The 19,218-nt window shown below is 32.1% G+C and overlaps 1 protein-coding gene across 3 annotated transcripts in view; it reads right to left on the reverse strand.

Moving 5' to 3' along the window:
• Positions 1-19,218, reverse strand: part of COL11A1 (collagen type XI alpha 1 chain) — a 213,219-nt gene that overhangs the window by 171,706 nt on the left and 22,295 nt on the right. For all 3 annotated transcript variants that reach the window (XM_017547609.2, XM_037745410.1, XM_017547607.2), the window contains exons 2-4: positions 15,426-15,593; positions 8,336-8,549; positions 4,410-4,572 (exon numbers count right to left, since the gene is read on the reverse strand). In XM_017547609.2, the coding sequence (XP_017403098.1) occupies positions 4,410-4,572; positions 8,336-8,549; positions 15,426-15,593 (545 nt within the window). The remainder of the gene's footprint in view (positions 1-4,409; positions 4,573-8,335; positions 8,550-15,425; positions 15,594-19,218) is intronic.

Raw genomic sequence — 19,218 nt, forward strand, 5'->3', positions numbered from 1 at the left:
ATCAAACACCGCATGTTCTCACTCATAGGCGGGTGTTGAACAATAAGAACACATGGACACAGGGAGGGGAGTATGACACACTGCGGTCTGTCGGGGGGGAAACAGGGGAGGGACGGTGGGGGGTCGGGAGTTGGGGAGAGATAGCATGGGGAGAAATGCTAGATATAGGTGATGGGGAGGAAGGCAGCAAATCACACTGCCACGTGTGTACCTATGCAACAATCTTGCATGTTCTTCACATGTACCTCAACACCTAAAATGCAATTTAAAAAAAGAAAGAAAAAATGCTTTTTCTACACCTATTGAAATTATCATGTGGGCTTCTTTTCCTCTTAGTATGTTGAATTACACTGATTTTTTTCAAATATTTAGAAACAACTTTTCATTTCATAGAGGCATATAGATTCCACTGCAGTCACGTAGTGTAGTATGTTATTAACATAAAATTCCATTTTCTAAAAAAATCTTTAAACATGTTTAGTCTATGTTAATGAGTAATACTAGTCTATGATTCTCTATATTTATAATATCTTTGTCAGGTTTTCACAGTAAGGTTGTCCCGACTACGTAAATTCATCTGTGCAGTGATCTCTACTCATCTATTTTCTGAAAACTTTCTTATATTACTGATGTTATTTCCTTCTTGAATACTGGATAGAATTAACCAGTAAAAATTTTAGGGCCCTGAGTTTTTTTCTTTTAGAAATTTTTTAACATATTTGATTTCTTTACTAAATACAGGTTAATTTTTTTTTCTGTTTCTTGTTATGTCAATCATAAGTTTTATAATTTAAGAATTTTTTCTAGTTCAACTAAGTTGTTGGATTTGTTCATATGAAGTTGTTTGTAGTATCTCATTATTTTAAATTTAAATATTTAAAGTTTCTACTGAAAACTACTTTTTATTCCTGATATTAATAATTTGTATTTTCTTCCAAGATTAATAATTTGAACAGGTACTTTGAAATTTTGTTGATATTCTCAACTAACCAGCTTCAGGCTCTGTTAATTATCACTTTTAAATGACTCTTCTCTTTAATAATTATTTTTTTACTATCAATAAAAAAAAAAAACACCCCAAAGATGGCTATTTTTAAAAAAAAAAAAAAAAACATAAAAGACCTGAAATAATCTGCTTTGATTGTTTAAAAAAAACAGAAAATAGAAATAGCTATGTTTTGAAAACTTGAGCAACGGCTATTACTTCCTATTTAGAAACGAAATTTTCCTGTTTAAAAGACTCCAAAAATAATTGTATTGATAATAAATACAAGCAATATAATTATTCTAATTTACTTTTCCACACATCTTTGAATAACATCAAGCAGGAAAAAAAAGTCAAGGCTGTCAATTAGAGTTGGTAGGACATTTTTTGCCTGCATGAAAACATTTAATAAATCAGACCATGCTCCACTTAAAGGCCAGTACTCAGGTACTACCTCTGTCTAGAGGGGACAAATGTATCTAACCGCTACAAGGTACTTTGTAAAATTGCAATAGCCCAAAAAAGAAGTACTTCGTTTAGAACACAGAGAGACGGATCCATGAAGACTTTTAGAAGACAGACAGAGGGACCCACAAGGACTTTTGACTGATAGATGGGTCACTGTTAGTTGCCTATATGAAAAGTATTTGAAATGTCACAATTGTAAAATCATAAGAAAAAGAAGTTATAATGATGTTTTTAAAACTACACATTAATACATAATTAACAATGTACAACCATATTTATATTACATATCTGTGTGTATGTATATATATTTTTATGCTACTATCTTAAAAACTGTACACTCAGCTCACTTATGAGGAAGACTCTATTATATTTCTCATTTGAAACTGATATAAAGTACATTGAGAAGGCTGAATATTAAGCTATATACTGGGATTCAAAATCAGATTTTTGTCATCCCAAAATCAATTCACATATTCACTCTGATATGCTGAAATTATATATTCTGAATTATGACTCTATATGTTCATCTTGTAAAGCATAATATGTAAACTATAATTGTTCAAATGTTAAAATCATCTTCAGTTTTGCTTTTACTTATATAATGTTGAATTTAAAAAGTCATCAGATTGAAATTAAAATATGAACATGTTTAATATTTTTTGCCACAGTAGTGCCATTCCATTAATGAAAGATAGTGTATACATGAAAATAAATACACTAAACAAATCTGCAACTAAATCTGACTTACACTATGCCTTAAAAAGTGACATTTCTTGTTTTCAGACTAAGTAATCACTGGTGTTATCGTATTATCTTCATCATCACAGCCACTTATAGAACACTAACAATGTATAGGCAGTACCATTTCTGCCTCCCAATTCCATGTGTTCACTTGCAAAGATTCCTAAATATGTATGTATCATAATATAAACCAAATTAAAAGAAAAACATATTTGAATAGGTTTTTAAGAAAATATATAATAACATCAGATAGAATGGACTAATTACTTATACAAATGAGTGAGAATTTTTAAAATTCAGATTAAATGTCTGTATACTTGAATTATTTATTTTCTTCATGTTCTTTTTTCAAGTGGAAAGAGACCAAATTGTTTTCGAAATTTCACATATACATACAATATATAATTTAGAAAATAAGACCTGAATCTTGTATCTGATGACTGTTTGAACACATGAATTAAATGAATACAAAATTTCATCTAATTCAAAGATTCTTCTTTTAAACCCTTCTCTATATTTTATTAAGTAAAACTAGTTTCCCACTTTAACTGGTCAAAGATTGTAAAAGATAAACCTGAGAGATTAATTTCTGTATTCATTAACATTTAAAAACTATACTTAATAGTAAATAAATGTTCTACTTAAAACATCATAGGGTTTCATGAAACTCTGGGATGCAAGGCAGCTGAATAAGCTTATATGTCACTACTCACTGTCATATTCACTAAAGGTTTCATTAATGCATCCTTCCAACATTATTTTTCTTAATGTTTTAACAGTTTCAACAACTGAAGAGATGGAGTTACTCCAGGATTCAGAATGTGGCATACAGTTTTATAAACTGAAGAATCAATTTTTTAAAAGGAAAGAAATTCCATGGATATTGTTCTTCCATCTTACACATTTATGTTCCTGGGAAATAAGGTTTTGTGGGTTACAAAAATAAATTACAATTTGTTCATAATTCACATGAAACATGTTTATGAATAGTTTTATTTTAAAATAAGGCTTTTCAAGACTAGAAGTCGTATTAATATTTGTCTAATGAAAAAATATTGTTTATCATCATGTGCATGCAATCAGTGTTGGCTATTGGTAGATCTTAGAGCATAGTATCATTATATATAACCCAAATCAGTATATCATTTACATGATCCAGCATGATATGATAGTTTAAAATATTTTATGTAGAGTTAAAGGCTTAGTTACACACTAGTGGAAAAAAGTCAGAAAAAATAGCATCTCAAATAAATAACATGGAACTTTCACACATATTAATTATAATATAAATTTTAAATAAAATTATGCTGTAGGCTATATATATAAGTACCAGAATGAAATAGTGTAGCTGATGCTCTGAATGTATATTGTTCTGCTTATGAAAATACATACTGTTTGTATGTGTGTACACATGTGTGTATGTATATTTACACATGAAAAAACATAGCAAATCTCCAGGGGCAACTGTCTATTAATTTGTAATATATTATACAGCTTTATTTTGTTACACCTTGACAAAGAAATCACTCAAATTGTTTAAAAACAATCACCAAAATAATAAATAATGTCTTCAGACCGCATCCTTGAAGGGGGTCAGAATTCAGGTCATTTGTTCTTTTAAAAAAAAAGACTAAATGAAAATTAAAGCATAAATTACCATATCAGTGGATTGGAGGATTAAAAGAATGTGATTATCATAATTAGTGAATATAATTGGATGGAAATATCTTACCATGACCCTTACATTATTTTTTAAGTGATGTAAAAACCTAAAATATATATTTTACAATATGATCTCTTTTTACCTTAAAAAACATTCACAAAGAACAGAGGAAAGCAAAATATATGACTTACACATCTTTTTAAATTTACCTCCCATAGAATGAAATGAAGAAAATGTTCTTTTCTGTAAGGAAAATAATACGAAGTACTAAAAGGAAAGCCATTTTTTCCTTCCCAGGAGAATAGTATGTCTGTGTTCAAATCAACCAATCCCTGTAAATGTTTCCCAGGCGTTACAGTCACCATTGTCTGGTCATTCTCTTACTGAACAATAGAAAACATCGTCACTATACTCACAGAGGAAGAAAGTAGGTCATCCTTTAGAGTTTTCAACTTTGCTTTAAATATATTGCTATAAATTGATATTTTTACTGTTTTTAACCCAACTCATCTGATTTGGCAATATTCAGCTTAGAGTTTGATTTATTTTTACCTCAAAAACTTCTTCATCCAAAATCCTTGTTCCAAAAACCGTGATTCCATTGGTATCAACAATTGCTCTCTCACTTCTATCAAGTGGTTTTGTAGTTTTCTTCTTACAATCAACAATCATTGTCACAGTTTTCTTCTCCACGCTGATTGCTACCCGATGCCACCTAAAAAGGACAAATAATTCTTTTGTAAGCTTCAAAAAACAGTGCTTGCCAAAGCAGTATTCACATTAAAATACTGTGTATTTAAAATTATAAACGTGAGCTGAAATCATGTAATAATGTAGGCTTATTTATTAAGCAGCCGGTTAACAGGTGACTACTTACTCTTTACCCAGTAGCACTAGGCACTCAAATAGAATTAGCTGTCTGTGCTGATAAGAAAGTGCCCATCCTTTGCTTCACTTTGTGTTGCAGCAACAAAAGCTTAATCTCACTATGTCCTGATGAAGGTATTTGATAGAGATTAAGGTGGGATATGGGGTAAGTAATAGTTTCCATGTACGTAAATGCTTTCTTCCAAAGCGGAATTCCACTTAAAAAAAATCTGCTGTAATGATCCCCTGAGATTGACTGTAAAAGGGTATGTCTACTAATTGAATGAGTGCTCCATCTAGAGAGTCAACGTCCTAATTGTAAAACACAATGTGCTTCTCTGTCTTTATTCACATTTATTTCAAGTGCTTTCATTATTTTTCCACTTTAATTTCAAGACAGTTATAGATCACTACTGTAGACAGGATCCAAGACTGAGACACAATATCTCCCCTTCTTTCTGGGCTGGCAGGAAGTGGAAAACTGAAAGAAAGCATAGTCAATGCATGTGTGGAATGAGAGTCTCAATTCACTCTGCAGCTACTGCTCCAACTAATTCAGGGCAGTGATGACAGGCTTGGCTGGGGAGACAGGGCCAGCCCTTTGGAAAGGCACAATCCCTTACCATACTGTAAAATAATGGGTTTTATTAACAATGTATGGTGCTAACAGAAACCACTAAATGAAGCCCACTAGGATTCTGCAAGTCGGTCTGGTTTATATTTTATTTTTTTTCCAAATGAAAAGTGCTAGATTAATATTCCAGAAGTGTCTAGGACTAGATCCATAAAATATAGTACCCAAAAAGTTTCAGGAGACTTTCTAAAATGTCTGTTTCATGTGACCTGGCATGGTGACCAAGTGTCTTTCCATATACACTTAATCTTTGGTCTTTCCACTAGAACATTCAACTGGCATAGGTGTCTGCTGGGTTTGAACTGAGCAAAGATTTATACAAGGAGCTACTTAATATAGTGAGAGAAAAATTTACACATACTTCATGCCAGGAAACCTGTGTCTTCACTTAAACCATTCCCAGTATTATGGGTATATGCTTTTTATTAACAGAAAATAAAAACAATCTCAATAATTAAAAACTGATTAGAACTCTAATTAATGTTTGTTTAATTAATGTAAGCTGTGATGATGATATGTCATAATCATGGTATCATATATAATATGCAAAATACTAAATTAACATTTAGTCTTAGAGGCATTCTTATTCTTTTTCTCATACTACACATTCCTATAATCAGAAAATTTCATCAGTTCATATATTCAAAAGTATAAACAGAATCCAATGTCTCTCAGTTTAGTCCAAGCTGCCATCTCTCACAGCTAGACTCCTAACTGGCCTCCCCTCTACTCTTATGCAACCAGAACAACCTTTTTAAAATACAAGTCAGATCAAGGGTCTGCGTTCTTAAAAACTATCAAATACAATACTCACAGTAAAAGCTGAAGCCCTTACTCTGCATCACATGAGGGACCCCTACTCTTCTCTGACCTCATGAGCTCAGACATTCCCTGGACTCCCAGCATCCCAGCTGCAAGGGTGCCTCTTTATTGCCCCTTGCACAAGTTTTTCACTCTGGCAGTATTGCTCTTTCTCCATATCCCCACATGGCTATTCTCTCACTTCCTTTGTGATTTTGCTCAGTGCAACCTCATCAAAAAGTACTGCCCTATCTAAAAGAGTACACGCTACATCTCTGACCTTGATTTATTTTTATTCATAGAACTATCAGCACTTCGCATATTTAAGCTCCAGGAGTGAAGAAACTTTATTTGGGTTGTTCACTGCTGCAACTCCTATGCCCTATAAGCTACCAGCCAAGTGGTGGCTAATAGATAAATACTTAGGGAATGAATGTTCGTTCATAATGAATGTCATGATTGTTCTTTAAAAAAAAAATCTGAGTGCTCTTTAAAAAAACACCAATATTTTTGCATTTAATTATTACGTCAGTTGAGTTCAACAAGTATGTCACATTTTAACAGTCTCCAGTACAGGACCTACCTAGCACACATTAAGCATTTAATAAATTGTTATTGAAGGGATACCTAAATTAAAAAAAATGAATATTACTAGGTATTCATTGTATTCAATATATTATAAAGATAATATTTTACTACTGTCATAGATGAATATAACTTCTTGTTTTGTTTGATAATCAATTAAAAAATTTATTGAACATTCTCCATTTTTTAATTTTAATTTTTCCATGTTTTACTTTAAGGATTCATTCATGTTAAACACTGCCTGTTATTTTCAAATAGGGTGTGGGTTACAATAAATTGATTATTTTTTTCAGTTAGGAAAGCAGGATTAAGGAAACACATGGTGAGAATAATGAGTTCAAAGTATTTTCTACAATTATCAAATATAGACTAAAATCTCAGCATGAGGTTTGCTAACAGTCAAAAAAAGAAACACAATGTGCTATTATATTTAATTCATTTATAAGATAATAATGTAAATTAGTTGTAAAATCCTGGTATTTCTGTAACACTGAGACTTGAGAATTTTTCTGTGGTCCTGACAAAAGTATAATGAATACAATGAGCACTGTTACTTCCTTCTTAGGTCTAAAACCAAATGTCCTGTTTTGAATAGAGCTGGTTTTAGAGCTCTGGATTCAGAAATAAAATATCAAGTAAACTTAATAAGTATTCATTTCTATTTATCTGCTCCATAAGTGAAAGGCAATGGCCACAATATATAATTCAGAATTCAACATGATTTGCAAAAGAGTATAATGTGAGCCTGATTTCCTCAGTTCAAACCTCACCCCTGTCACTTTCCAACTATATGACCTTAAGCAAGTTACTTAAGCTCTCTGAACCTCAGTTCCCTTACCTGTAAAATGAGTTTATTAACATGACTTTTTTAACAGAATCAAGAAAACCACATGAGTTAACAATGTATAAAAAGCTTAGTATATGGCACATATCAGTATGTTATAAGGCTTCCTCTGATCTCCAATATTAACATTGTTAATAAAACGTAAGTCAGATTAGACCATTCTTCTGCTCAAAAAGCCTCTGGTAGCTTCCTGTTTCACTCAGAGTAGAACCCACCGTGCTTACTACCTCCTACAATGTGTTGTACCACCTGGTCTCCCTCTGCTTCTCCATCCTCATCATCCCACTCTTCTCTTGCCATGCTGGTATCCCTGATGCTGTTGGAACAAATTGTCCCCACCCTGGAATCAGAGACTGTATTTGCTTCCAGCTTCTCCAGGAACACTAGGCTTTTAATTATCAGCATGGCACGTGCTTCACCTTCTTTACATATCACTTTCTTAGTGGTATTTTTCCTGATCTCACTTCTTAAAACTGTACCTACCCCACTGCCACATCCTATCCTCTTTACTGCTCTTTTTCTTATTACTTATTATCACCTGCTATAATATTTATTAGTAATTTATTTTGAAAAATATCTTCCTTGCTTGCCTGTCCACACTATAAATTATGTCTTTATGCATTTTTTTGCTCACTTACTTATCACCAGCCACTAGAAAAAAATATCAAGCTTCATAAATATTTGTTAAATGATGAAATAAAAAATGATTTCAGCATAAGTAAAACATTGTATTATTTTGTTACTTACTTCCCATCGGCTATGTTAACAGTTCTGAAGAGGGGATAGTCTTCTGGGGCAGGTTTTCCATTGTGGTCTTCAAACAGAAAAACAGGTGATCTCCCAACCTCAACACCAATTTGCTGAATACCATGTTCATTATATACAGATAAAAGGAAAGACTGAATTCCTTTTTTGGGTTTTACTGTAAATAATATAGAAAAGTCTTCTGGAAAAGTTCCACCTGAAAAGAAAAGGCCAAAGAGTTAGAAATTTCCAATTTCTAAATTGTTTGAGATCACTGTAGCACTTTTGAACTTCCTACATGGCCTTTATAAATCAACTAATTCTGAACAGTAAACAGATTAATAAATAAATAGGGGCCCTCGATTAAGGTTTCTCTTCAATTTTTATCCAAGCTATAGTCAAACTTTAAAGCCACTCACTTAAAGCACAATGGTTATGTCAAATTAAATTTAATTTGAGCAACAGGATCATGATCCCAGTAAATATCAGACCCATATCCAGCACTCTTAAAACACTTATTTAAGTACCACTTTTGGCCTAGGTTTGTATTTTCTGGCTCTGTCTAGTCTGCAGCAACACATTCTCTCTTTAAAGAGGCATGTAATGATCCAATTTACAAACATATTCTTTCTGTTGTTTCTTTAAAAGCTTCAAAGTTTTTGATTAGTTCTTAATATCAAACAATGCAGTTTCACTGTATACTGTTTCTTATTAAAGAAGCATATGTCATGATGAGCCAGAACTCTCAGGTACTTGGCTAACTTGATTTTAAATTCAAGAAGACCGATTCTGTTTTTCTTTCTTTCTCTCTTGCCATCATATGCCAAAAATCTAGCATATACACTGATCTACATTGGTACTTACTAAGCACTTGTTAAATAAATATATCAGTTAAAAATTATCCTAAGTATATCTCAAATAGTCAAGTAATGAATATTTATATTTTTATATAATATCACATATTAAGTTGTGGGTTTTATTTTTCAAAATAGTTTCACAAATATATCTTACTTGATTTTCTTACTACTCTGGCATATAAATAAAGCAAGCATTATTATTTGAGAAATTAGATGCCTTTAGTTGAAAAGTTGTCTTTTTGCAAAACCATTATGTATGCACATGTGTAATCAACGATATCTAGAACAATATAAAGACCTTCTTTTTCAATCCATTCATTCCAAATTCTATTACAGGCAGTAGCATAAATCTATATAAGAATTATGAATATGCCAGATGTAGGTGATGGGGAGGAAGGCAGCAAATCACACTGCCACGTGTGTTCCTATGCAACAATTTTGCATGTCCTTCACATGTACCCCAAAACCTAAAATGCAATAAAATAAATAAATGGGAAAAAAAAGAATTGAATATGAATATGAATATGACTGTCTTGGATACAAGTTCAAACAATTGTAGGAGATCAGCAATTCTACCTCTGAGAATGTATGAGGAAGGGATGCTTATGTGTAAACATATGCTTTCAAATCACCCAAGCACTATTTATAATAGTAAAATTTTAAAATAAGCTGCAATGATTGAAACTAGTTAAATAAAATACAAGTATTTATATAATAGAATCTTATGCAGCCATTTAAGAAGTGGGAATTATTAAAATGTAATACAAAAGAAAAAAACAGCAAGAGGTATGAATACATTTTTATGCTATAAATTTATGCATAGGCCAGTAACTGGAAGACAGTACAGTATCTCAATTGAAAGTTCTGAAACTTGTCCGATCATGGCTCAGATCCCAGCCCCACCACATCCAGATCGATTTACATTAAACTAAAAAACATTTATAAAGCAAAGAAATAATTAACAAAGTGAAGAGGCAACGTGTACAATAGGAGAAAATAATTGCAAACTCTACATCTGATAAGAGGTTAATATTCAAAACATGTAAGGACTTCAAACAACTCAATAGAAAGAGAAACAAGTAATCCAATTAAAAATGGGCAAGATGTCTGAATAAACATATCTCAAAAAAAGACATACAAATGACTAATGGGTATATGAAAAAAATGCTTAACATGGTTAATTATTAGGGAAATGTAAATCAAAACCACAATGAGATATCACCTCACTCCATTATGAATGGCAATTATCAAAAAGTCAAAAGATAAGTGTCAGTGCAGACGTGGTGAAAAGGAAACTGTTTCACACTATTGGTGAAAATGTAAATTAATACAGCCATATAGAAAATAGTACAGTTTCCTCAAAAAATTAAAGCAGTTTATATTATATTATATGTAGATACAATGCCCTTTAGTAATTGATGCCCTTTAATACTTTTCGATTGATCCTACTACTGGGTGGCACATATACACCATGGAATACTATGCAGCCATAAAAAAGGATGAGTTCATGTCCTTTACAAGGACGTGGATGAAGGTGGAAATGATCATTCTCAGCAAATTAATACAAGAACAAAAAACAAAACACTGCATGTTCTCATTCATAAGTGGGAGTTAAACAATGAGAACACATAGACACAAGGAAGGGACCATCACACACCTGGGACTGTCAGAAGGTGCTGAGGAGGGGCGTGTAGGAGAGGGATAGCATTAGGAGAAATACCTAATGTAGATGACGGGGTGATGGACACAGCCAATCACCATGGCACATGTATTTTTATGTAACAAACCTGCATGTTCTGTACATATACCCCAGAACTAAAAGTATAATAATTTTAAAAAGGAAATTAAATCAGTATGTCAAACAGATACCTGCTCTCCTATGTTATATTATTCAGCAATCCTACTATGGGTTATATGTCTGAAGGAAATGACATCAGTATGTTGAAGGGATAGAATGGATATCTGCATTCCTATATTTATTGCAACGTTATTTGCAGTAGCCAATTCATGGAATCAACCCATCACCTCCTAGCTATGTGTTCTTGGCAAATAAAATTCTAGTGGGCACTCAGCCTTCCCATCCATTGACTGGGCTAATAATTTAATCTGTCCCATGAAAATTCTGTATCTTAAAGAAAGCAGTCAGATAGTGTTGATTATATGGCTCCTATCACTTAAATATATATTATTTAGTTTAATTTTAATTTAAAACTTAAATTTAGTTAAACTAAACTCCAAACTAAAAAATGTTTAAGATTCTTAATGCTATCAGAGCAAATATATATATATATATATATATACATGGTTTTAAGTGTCAAGTGTCACAGAGACATGTGATTTTATATTTATGAAAATCATTAGAAGAAAAATAATCATAAAAGTAAAATGGAAAGATATTAAAGAACATCAATTAGTAAAATGTATTTTATCTACTTCTAATGTAAATATAAATCTAGGTAATTCAGCTAATTATTGAAAAAGGTCTATGTCAATAAACATTTTTTTTCAAACAAGTAGCTCAGAATGTTGAGGATCACAGGAATTTGTACCCCAAATGTACCTCAATTTTTAAAATATACATTGAAAGAAAATAATGCTAACATGGTGTAAAACAATATCTTTTCCATTTTGCCAAAAAAAAGTATGTCAACATAGAGGTACCTATGAAAGAAGAAAAATCAGGAAATAATACAGTCATGAAAGACTGGATTACTAATTTTTTTAATTGATCATCATACTTGTACTGCATAAATTTTGAAAATCTTCAACTTTTGACTATAGCAATGACTAAAATCTTTAAATTATGAAAGTATTTTCCAGTTTCAAATTAAGCAGTTCAGTTTTAAATATAATCTTCAAGCTATTACCTTTGAAAAACAAAATTAAGCTGTTTAAAAAATTATGATTTGATAATGTTTTCAGTCTGAGCTATGCAACTTACCCTAGTTTCATTCTTAAAAGATGCTAATCAAAATGTTTCATAATATACTGAGTTTATCATAGAAAATTAACTATAATTTTAGTTCAACAATAGAAATGAAACCTATTACAATGTAAAAATTTTATCTGAAACAGCACTGTATTTGGTAATTATAAAATATTACCAAATTTTTCAACTTAATCAATTCATATTTGGAAATATAAATACAAACCCAGAATAGAGAATATTAAATGACTGTTGTTAGAAAGTAGAAATACTATTTCTACTTTTGCTACACGTGTACAAATAAAATCACAAATATATGTAATAATGATCATGATTCACTCTGAGAACAAGGTATTAATGGGGATTACGAAAATGGGCTTTTAAGATCAATAGTATATCTATGAAAAAAATTCATGTGAAAAAGGCACAAAAATGTTGTGATTTGATTCTAATTTTTAATATTGTGAAGATTTTTCTGTGAGAATATATCTCTCTTTAACTGAAATGCATTTCTGTTGTAGCTAGGTGGTCAGCAGGATTTTTAAACTGGGAAGGAAAAAACATTTTGCATAGTGGGAAGACCCCACTTTTGTTTAAGAGACCAGGATAGTCTCTCAGCTTCACACCATTCACTAGTTCTGTGATTATATTAAAATACTTCCTATTTCTAGATCCTAATTTATTAGTTGAGATTAAATAGTCCCCTTGAAAAATGGTTATGAAGATACGGTTCAATATATATAAAGTTTCTTTCACGGTGTCTGCCCCATAGCAGGTGTCTGAAAGAGGGAAAATAGGTTTACAAATTACAGCTGCTATCCCATTGCCATGCACATTTTCAGACACTTAAACTGAGGGGGTCAAACTGGGACTTTGAAGGATATATATCTTAGTTCTACCAGAATATTATAATGGCTGTATCTAACTGACATCATCTTACTCCCACCCCAGTGATGACTATCGAAGTTTCCATTACTACTGCTTACTCTCTTCATTAGAAAAGAGGTTGTATTTGTGTCTTTCTATAGTGGAAACAAGCTTATTACAAATTATTTTTCAAAATGCTGTTTACTTATTTAATAATAATATTCACTGTTGGATTATTTTCATGATCTTTTCATTACTGATTTTTATTAACTGCCATTTCCATTATTGTCAGGAAGCTCTGCCTTGCAGAAGACAAGCTTATAATGATTTGCATGAGAGAAAGTGAGATATCTGTCACAGGCATCTCTTTCAATCTGAAACACTTATTACTAGGATCACATACCTAAGACAGGATGCTGTAAGAATGGGGAAAACTTTGATATAGATGAGTTCTATTAACTGAGTGAAAGGAGATTCTAGAGAAATATATTGTATCCTTTCTCCATGAGCAAAACAACAGAAACTATACAATCAATCAAATTAAGTAACTACCACATTGAAATGTAGAATAAACCAACTGTGAGATGATGAGCCACAGCATAAAAATTGTAACCTGAGCCAGGTGCAGTGGCTTATGCCTGTAATCCCAGCATTTTGGGAGGCTGAGGCAGGAGGATCACAAGGTCAGGAGATCAATACCATCCTGGCTAACACAGTGAAACCCCACCACTATTAAAAATACAAAATATTAGCCAGGCATGGTGGTGCTCGCCTGTAGCCCCAGCTACTCTGGAGGCTGAGGCAGGATCTCTTGAACCGAGGAGGAAAATGTTGCAGTGAGCCAAGATTGAGCCACTGCAACCTGGGTGACAGAAGGAAACTGTCTCAAACAAACAAACAAACAAACAAACAAATAAACAATTGTAACCTGTAGTGAACCGTAACTTGAGTATTTCTAAAGGTTTTTCATTTGTATATTTTTCTTTGTTTCCTCTCTTCAAAATTCCCCTCCCTTTTTCTATTAAGGATGCTTTAAGAAATGCAGTAAAGTGCACATAAATAGAAAAAGCAACTTACATTTTTACTTTTAAATTTTTATTTCTATTTTTAAATTATTTTATGGATTTAATAATTATTTTATTTTTTTATTTCAAAGTCAGAAAAAAATGGTCATTTTATCCATTTTATTTTCAGTTTGTTCCTGTTCACCATAAATTATGGAAAAACAGAAAATATATTGGAAGAATCAGTGAATGATCAAAATAAATGTATTTCAAAATATTTTAAAATGTCCTTCCATGAAAAGTGTACTGTGCTGTTTTCTAATATTTTAATTCCTTGATTTATATATTTTTTTCTGTTGCTAGAAAACAGTTTCATATGAAGATAGGAAACACAAAACTTCTCAGGCAGAGATAGTATAAGATAATATGAATAATTTAAATAATAAATTGCTGCTGAGAAGATTCGAAAGTGCCAGAAAGGACCACTTGATAACATATACGATATATGGAGCAAAACAGATCTAGATTGAATATTGACCACATGTAACTTGCTCAAGTCAGAGAGCCTCTGTGAAATTCAGCTTCCTCCTCTGTTAAATAAGGATGAGAACACCCATCAATCAGCCAATCAATAGATAACTGGTATGTATCAAATGGAGCAAGCACAGTTAACAAGTTTGAAAATAAGAGGCTCAAAAATTGTCATTTCACCACTCAATTCCCCTTCCCCACATTATCATGATTTCTAGATAATTAGTGTTATTAGGTCAATTAGTGCTTTCATGGAAGGAAAAATAAATACTCAGCAAGTACTTTTCAGTACCATCATCAAAAACTGCCACCTGACATTATGAAGAAAATCTCTAGTTCCAGTGGAGACAACTGTGAGATGTGACTAACTTTTCTTATATTTTAGATAAGGGCAGCATGCAAAATTATTTGCAGAAGATAAAGTATCTCTTTCAATAAAAACATTTACTTTAACATTAGGAAAACTTGTACTAAGTATGTTTAAATCCAAATGCCCATTAAATTAACTCAGGTAGTCATTAAGGGGAAAGAGTTCCTCCAATCTTCCAGCCAGGATGAATAAGCTCTACATGATTACATACACGAAGGCTGGACATAAAATGCTGTCTCTATATATTATGTTGAAATAAGGTAATGAATTACCGAATGTTCAAATAAGCACGTTTTCACAGATATGTGATTATGCTGAATTAAGATTGACAATTATTAAATTATTTGTTATTTTCATTACATTACTTTGGTGACCACAATGTACTTGGTGTCTGATATACGAAAGAATTGCATTTACCACATAATTGGGCTTTATGTAACATGATAAAAATAATCATTAGTAAAGAACTACTAAAAGTAGTATTACTAGTAACAACAGTAGTAATAATTTTAGTCGTGATAATAATGAAGTGACATACCTGGAAATAACTGTTTTGTTGGGGCACTGAGTTGTGCTTGCTTTGAAACTCTGTAAGCAGTATCTGAGCCTTTAGAGTTCTTTCTATTTGTGCAAAATCCCGTTGTTTTTGATATTCCCTCTGGAGAATTGTGAAAATCTAGTGCTTTAAGTACATCAACTGGAGCAGCTGAAAAAAAAGCAAACAATAAAAGAACTAGAATTGAACAACAATCTGATATAACAATGAGTATTTTTAACACAAGATAGTATGTCATTTCATACCTTGAATCTATTTATCACTGGACATGCTTCCCTACCATTTAGGTGGGACTTTGGGGAGTGGGGCAGCAGGTAGTAATATAAACCGTAACAACATTCTCAAATTCAAAACATCTCAAACCTGGAATCAAATTATGGTTAAGCAACACAGAAGGGGTTTGTGTGTGTGTGTGTGTGTGCACGCGTGTGTGCACGTGTACATGTGTGTACACTAGCATGTGTGCATTTGGAATTTAAAATATATATGAATTTACAAACATTCATATGTATCTCAATTATAATTTTTATATATTACATGTTACATAAACATATGTACATATTTTGAATATACATATATACACAAAAACTTAATGATAAAATGCAATATTCTTTCTATTATTAGATACTATTGTCCTAAAACAAATAAATCTTGTATAATTATAACAGTAGTATAGTAATAATAAACATTATGGAACACCTATCAAAAAATAATAATTCCAAGTAATAACATTATGTGGAATTAAAGTGAAAGCCAGCATTTGTAAATATTTCTTTATTTAATAAGAGTCACTAATAAACTATTTATAATCTAAATAGAGGTGATTTTGAAGATTCAAATTTACAATGGATATTATACATAAACACTGAAAATGTGCACCTACTTAGTCATTTTGCATACCCAGAGAAGTTGAAAGAAAGGTGTTAAAAAAATGAGGCAGCACAATACAATGCCTTTTTTAGTGCTTTCCTGTGTTAGTTACTTACAGATTATATACAGGTACATATGTATGTGTATAGGGGTATATGTATGTATCTACCTATATACAATTTATTGCTTTTTATTCTCTCAACTTATCAGTTACTTCATGGATATTACTCCACACTTCATGATTTAGACTGAAAATCCCTGGAGTTGAGTAATTTAGTAATTGTGCCCTTCCACATTTTTATGTAGCCTTAGGGTATGTAACAGAAAGCTATATTTAGTGGAAGCATAAATTTCCCAAATCAAATTCATTCCAGGTACTTCTAGCTACTGTGAAGTGGTCAATATAAAATAAGTTTGGAATCTTAAACTTTCCCTTCATGTGACTCATTTATATAAATAGATTTATCAGGTTATAATTCACATACCACACAAAACACCCACTTAAAAGGGATAGTCATTTTTAGTATATTATACTATTATCATTCTTCATTGTGATAAATATATATAACATTAAATTTGCCATTTTAGATTTCTTAAGTGTACAATTCACTCATTTCTTAAGTGTACAGCATTAATTACACTCACAATATTGTACAACTATCATTGCTATCTATTTCTGAAACATTTTTATCAACCCAAACAAATTTCAACACCATTATGCAACAACTCTTCATCCCTTCCACCTCCTACTCACTGACAACATCTTATTTACTTTCTGTCTCTAGTTGCTCATTCCAGAAATTTCATTTAAGTGGACTCATACAGAAATGCCATATGACCCAGCAATTCCACTCCCACATATATGCCCAAAATAATTAAAAGCTAGGACTCAACCAAATATTTGAACACCAATGTTCACTACAGAATTATTCACAATAGCCAAAAGATGGAAACAATCCAAGTTTCTTTCAACAGATGATGGATTAACTAAAGGTAGTCCATATGATGAAATATTATCCAGCCATAAAAAGGAAAGAAGTCCTGATACATGTTACAACACTGATGAGCCTTCAAAACATTACACTACATGACATATGCCACTTAGAAAAAAAAATACTTGGTATTTTTTAGATCTTCAAGTTGTCTGGTCCACAATTTTATATCTATTTAAGTCACTAAGCAAGTCAGGACATGAATAATGAGGCTCCAGTACTGTTACAAAAACAGACTTTGGAACCCATATTACTCAATGTACCATAAGTTCTCACTTAATGTACTCGATGGGCTCTTGGAAATGTTGACTCTAAGCAAATCAACTTTAATGAAACCAATTTGACGATATACTAACTGATATAAACCAGAGTTAAGATCCTACAGTATATTTCTGGTCACAAAAACCACCACCAAACTTCTAAATAAAGACTGAAAATACTTTTCATATTGAACATTGAACTAAATGTGAGCTATACATGCATTTAAGAATGATTAACAAAAATGAAATAATTATTTATCCAATTTTTGGTGAATCAGTGTATGACCATGGTCACAGTAGTGCTGGGTTAAATTAAGGTATAAATGTTTGCAAAGTGAAAATTGTAAGGAGCATGTCCTCCCACCATGCCGTTCAGAATCAGTCACAAATATGATGAGCTCTGAGTGATTTGTACCACATTATTTACTATGTACATTTGGATAATTTTGGTATTGTTTACACATTTTTATTTGACAAGAATTCGTATTCATTCATTCACCTGTTCATTCATTTTCCAACCTGCTTATTCCAGTTGAGGTTTCCAGATGACTGGAGCCAAATCCAAATACTCAGTGCACAGGGCTGGAACCCGTCCTGGACAGGACACCATCTCATAGCAGGACACACACACACACACACACACGCACACACACTCAATCAGACCAGGACCATTTAGATACAGCAATTCTCTGAACACAGTTAGGGGATGTGGAAGGAAACCGGAGTGCCTGGTGAAATCCCGTGCAGACACAGGGAGAACATGCAATTGCCACATAGTGGCCCTGACTGGGAACAAATCTTTTTTCATATCAACAACATTATAACTGAAAAGTTGAACAAAACAACATTATTTGAGGACCTGCTTGACTTGTATTCTATTGGCTTCTTACCTGTATTCAAAATCAAGAAAAATTTTCAGAGTAGACCATGTGCTGGCCAGTATCACTTAGCATGCCTGATATAAAATTATAATGGTGTTAAAGAACATTTTTTTTTTACATTAGTACTGCTTGCAGTGGCCATGTTATGAGGTAAATAGGATATCTGGGTTTTTTTTTATGTTTTCTTTTAACTCATAACTAAGAAGATGATAATTATAATAAATGCCAGGGAGAGCCTAATAAGTGCCAGTGTCTGGACTGAGTTCTTTACAGGGATTAATCCTCACAAACTGTATATTCTTATCCCCTCTGTGCAGAATTGAGAGCCAGAGAACAAACTAAGATTACTCTTAAGACCTGTGTAAATACCAACTCTATGCTCTCTACTTCACCACCCACACTGATATACCCCAGAATAAAAATTCTAGAAAAATAAACTTAAAACACACATATAATACGTTAATATTATTTGAGCCAGTTAATTGATTCCTGATGTTCATATTTATTTTGAACTAAACTCATTACTTGTTCTAGTATATAAATACCTCCAAAGAAAAATGTTTCTGAAAACCACAGCATTTTATTTGCTTATATTATCTTATCTTTTTGTTCTGATGCCATTCTCCAAAGTAGAACTGAATAAAGACTCGATAATAGACAGGAACACAGCTATGAAGGCTGCAATCTTTCTGTGAAAAAAAGAATGCATCCCCACGGTCATAATCACAACTGGGCATAGGTGAATAACACGTAAAATGGACTGCAAAGTATG

The sequence above is a fragment of the Cebus imitator genome, unplaced genomic scaffold (assembly GCF_001604975.1).
Source record: "Cebus imitator isolate Cc_AM_T3 unplaced genomic scaffold, Cebus_imitator-1.0 Scaffold199, whole genome shotgun sequence".
NCBI lineage: Eukaryota > Metazoa > Chordata > Mammalia > Primates > Cebidae > Cebus > Cebus imitator.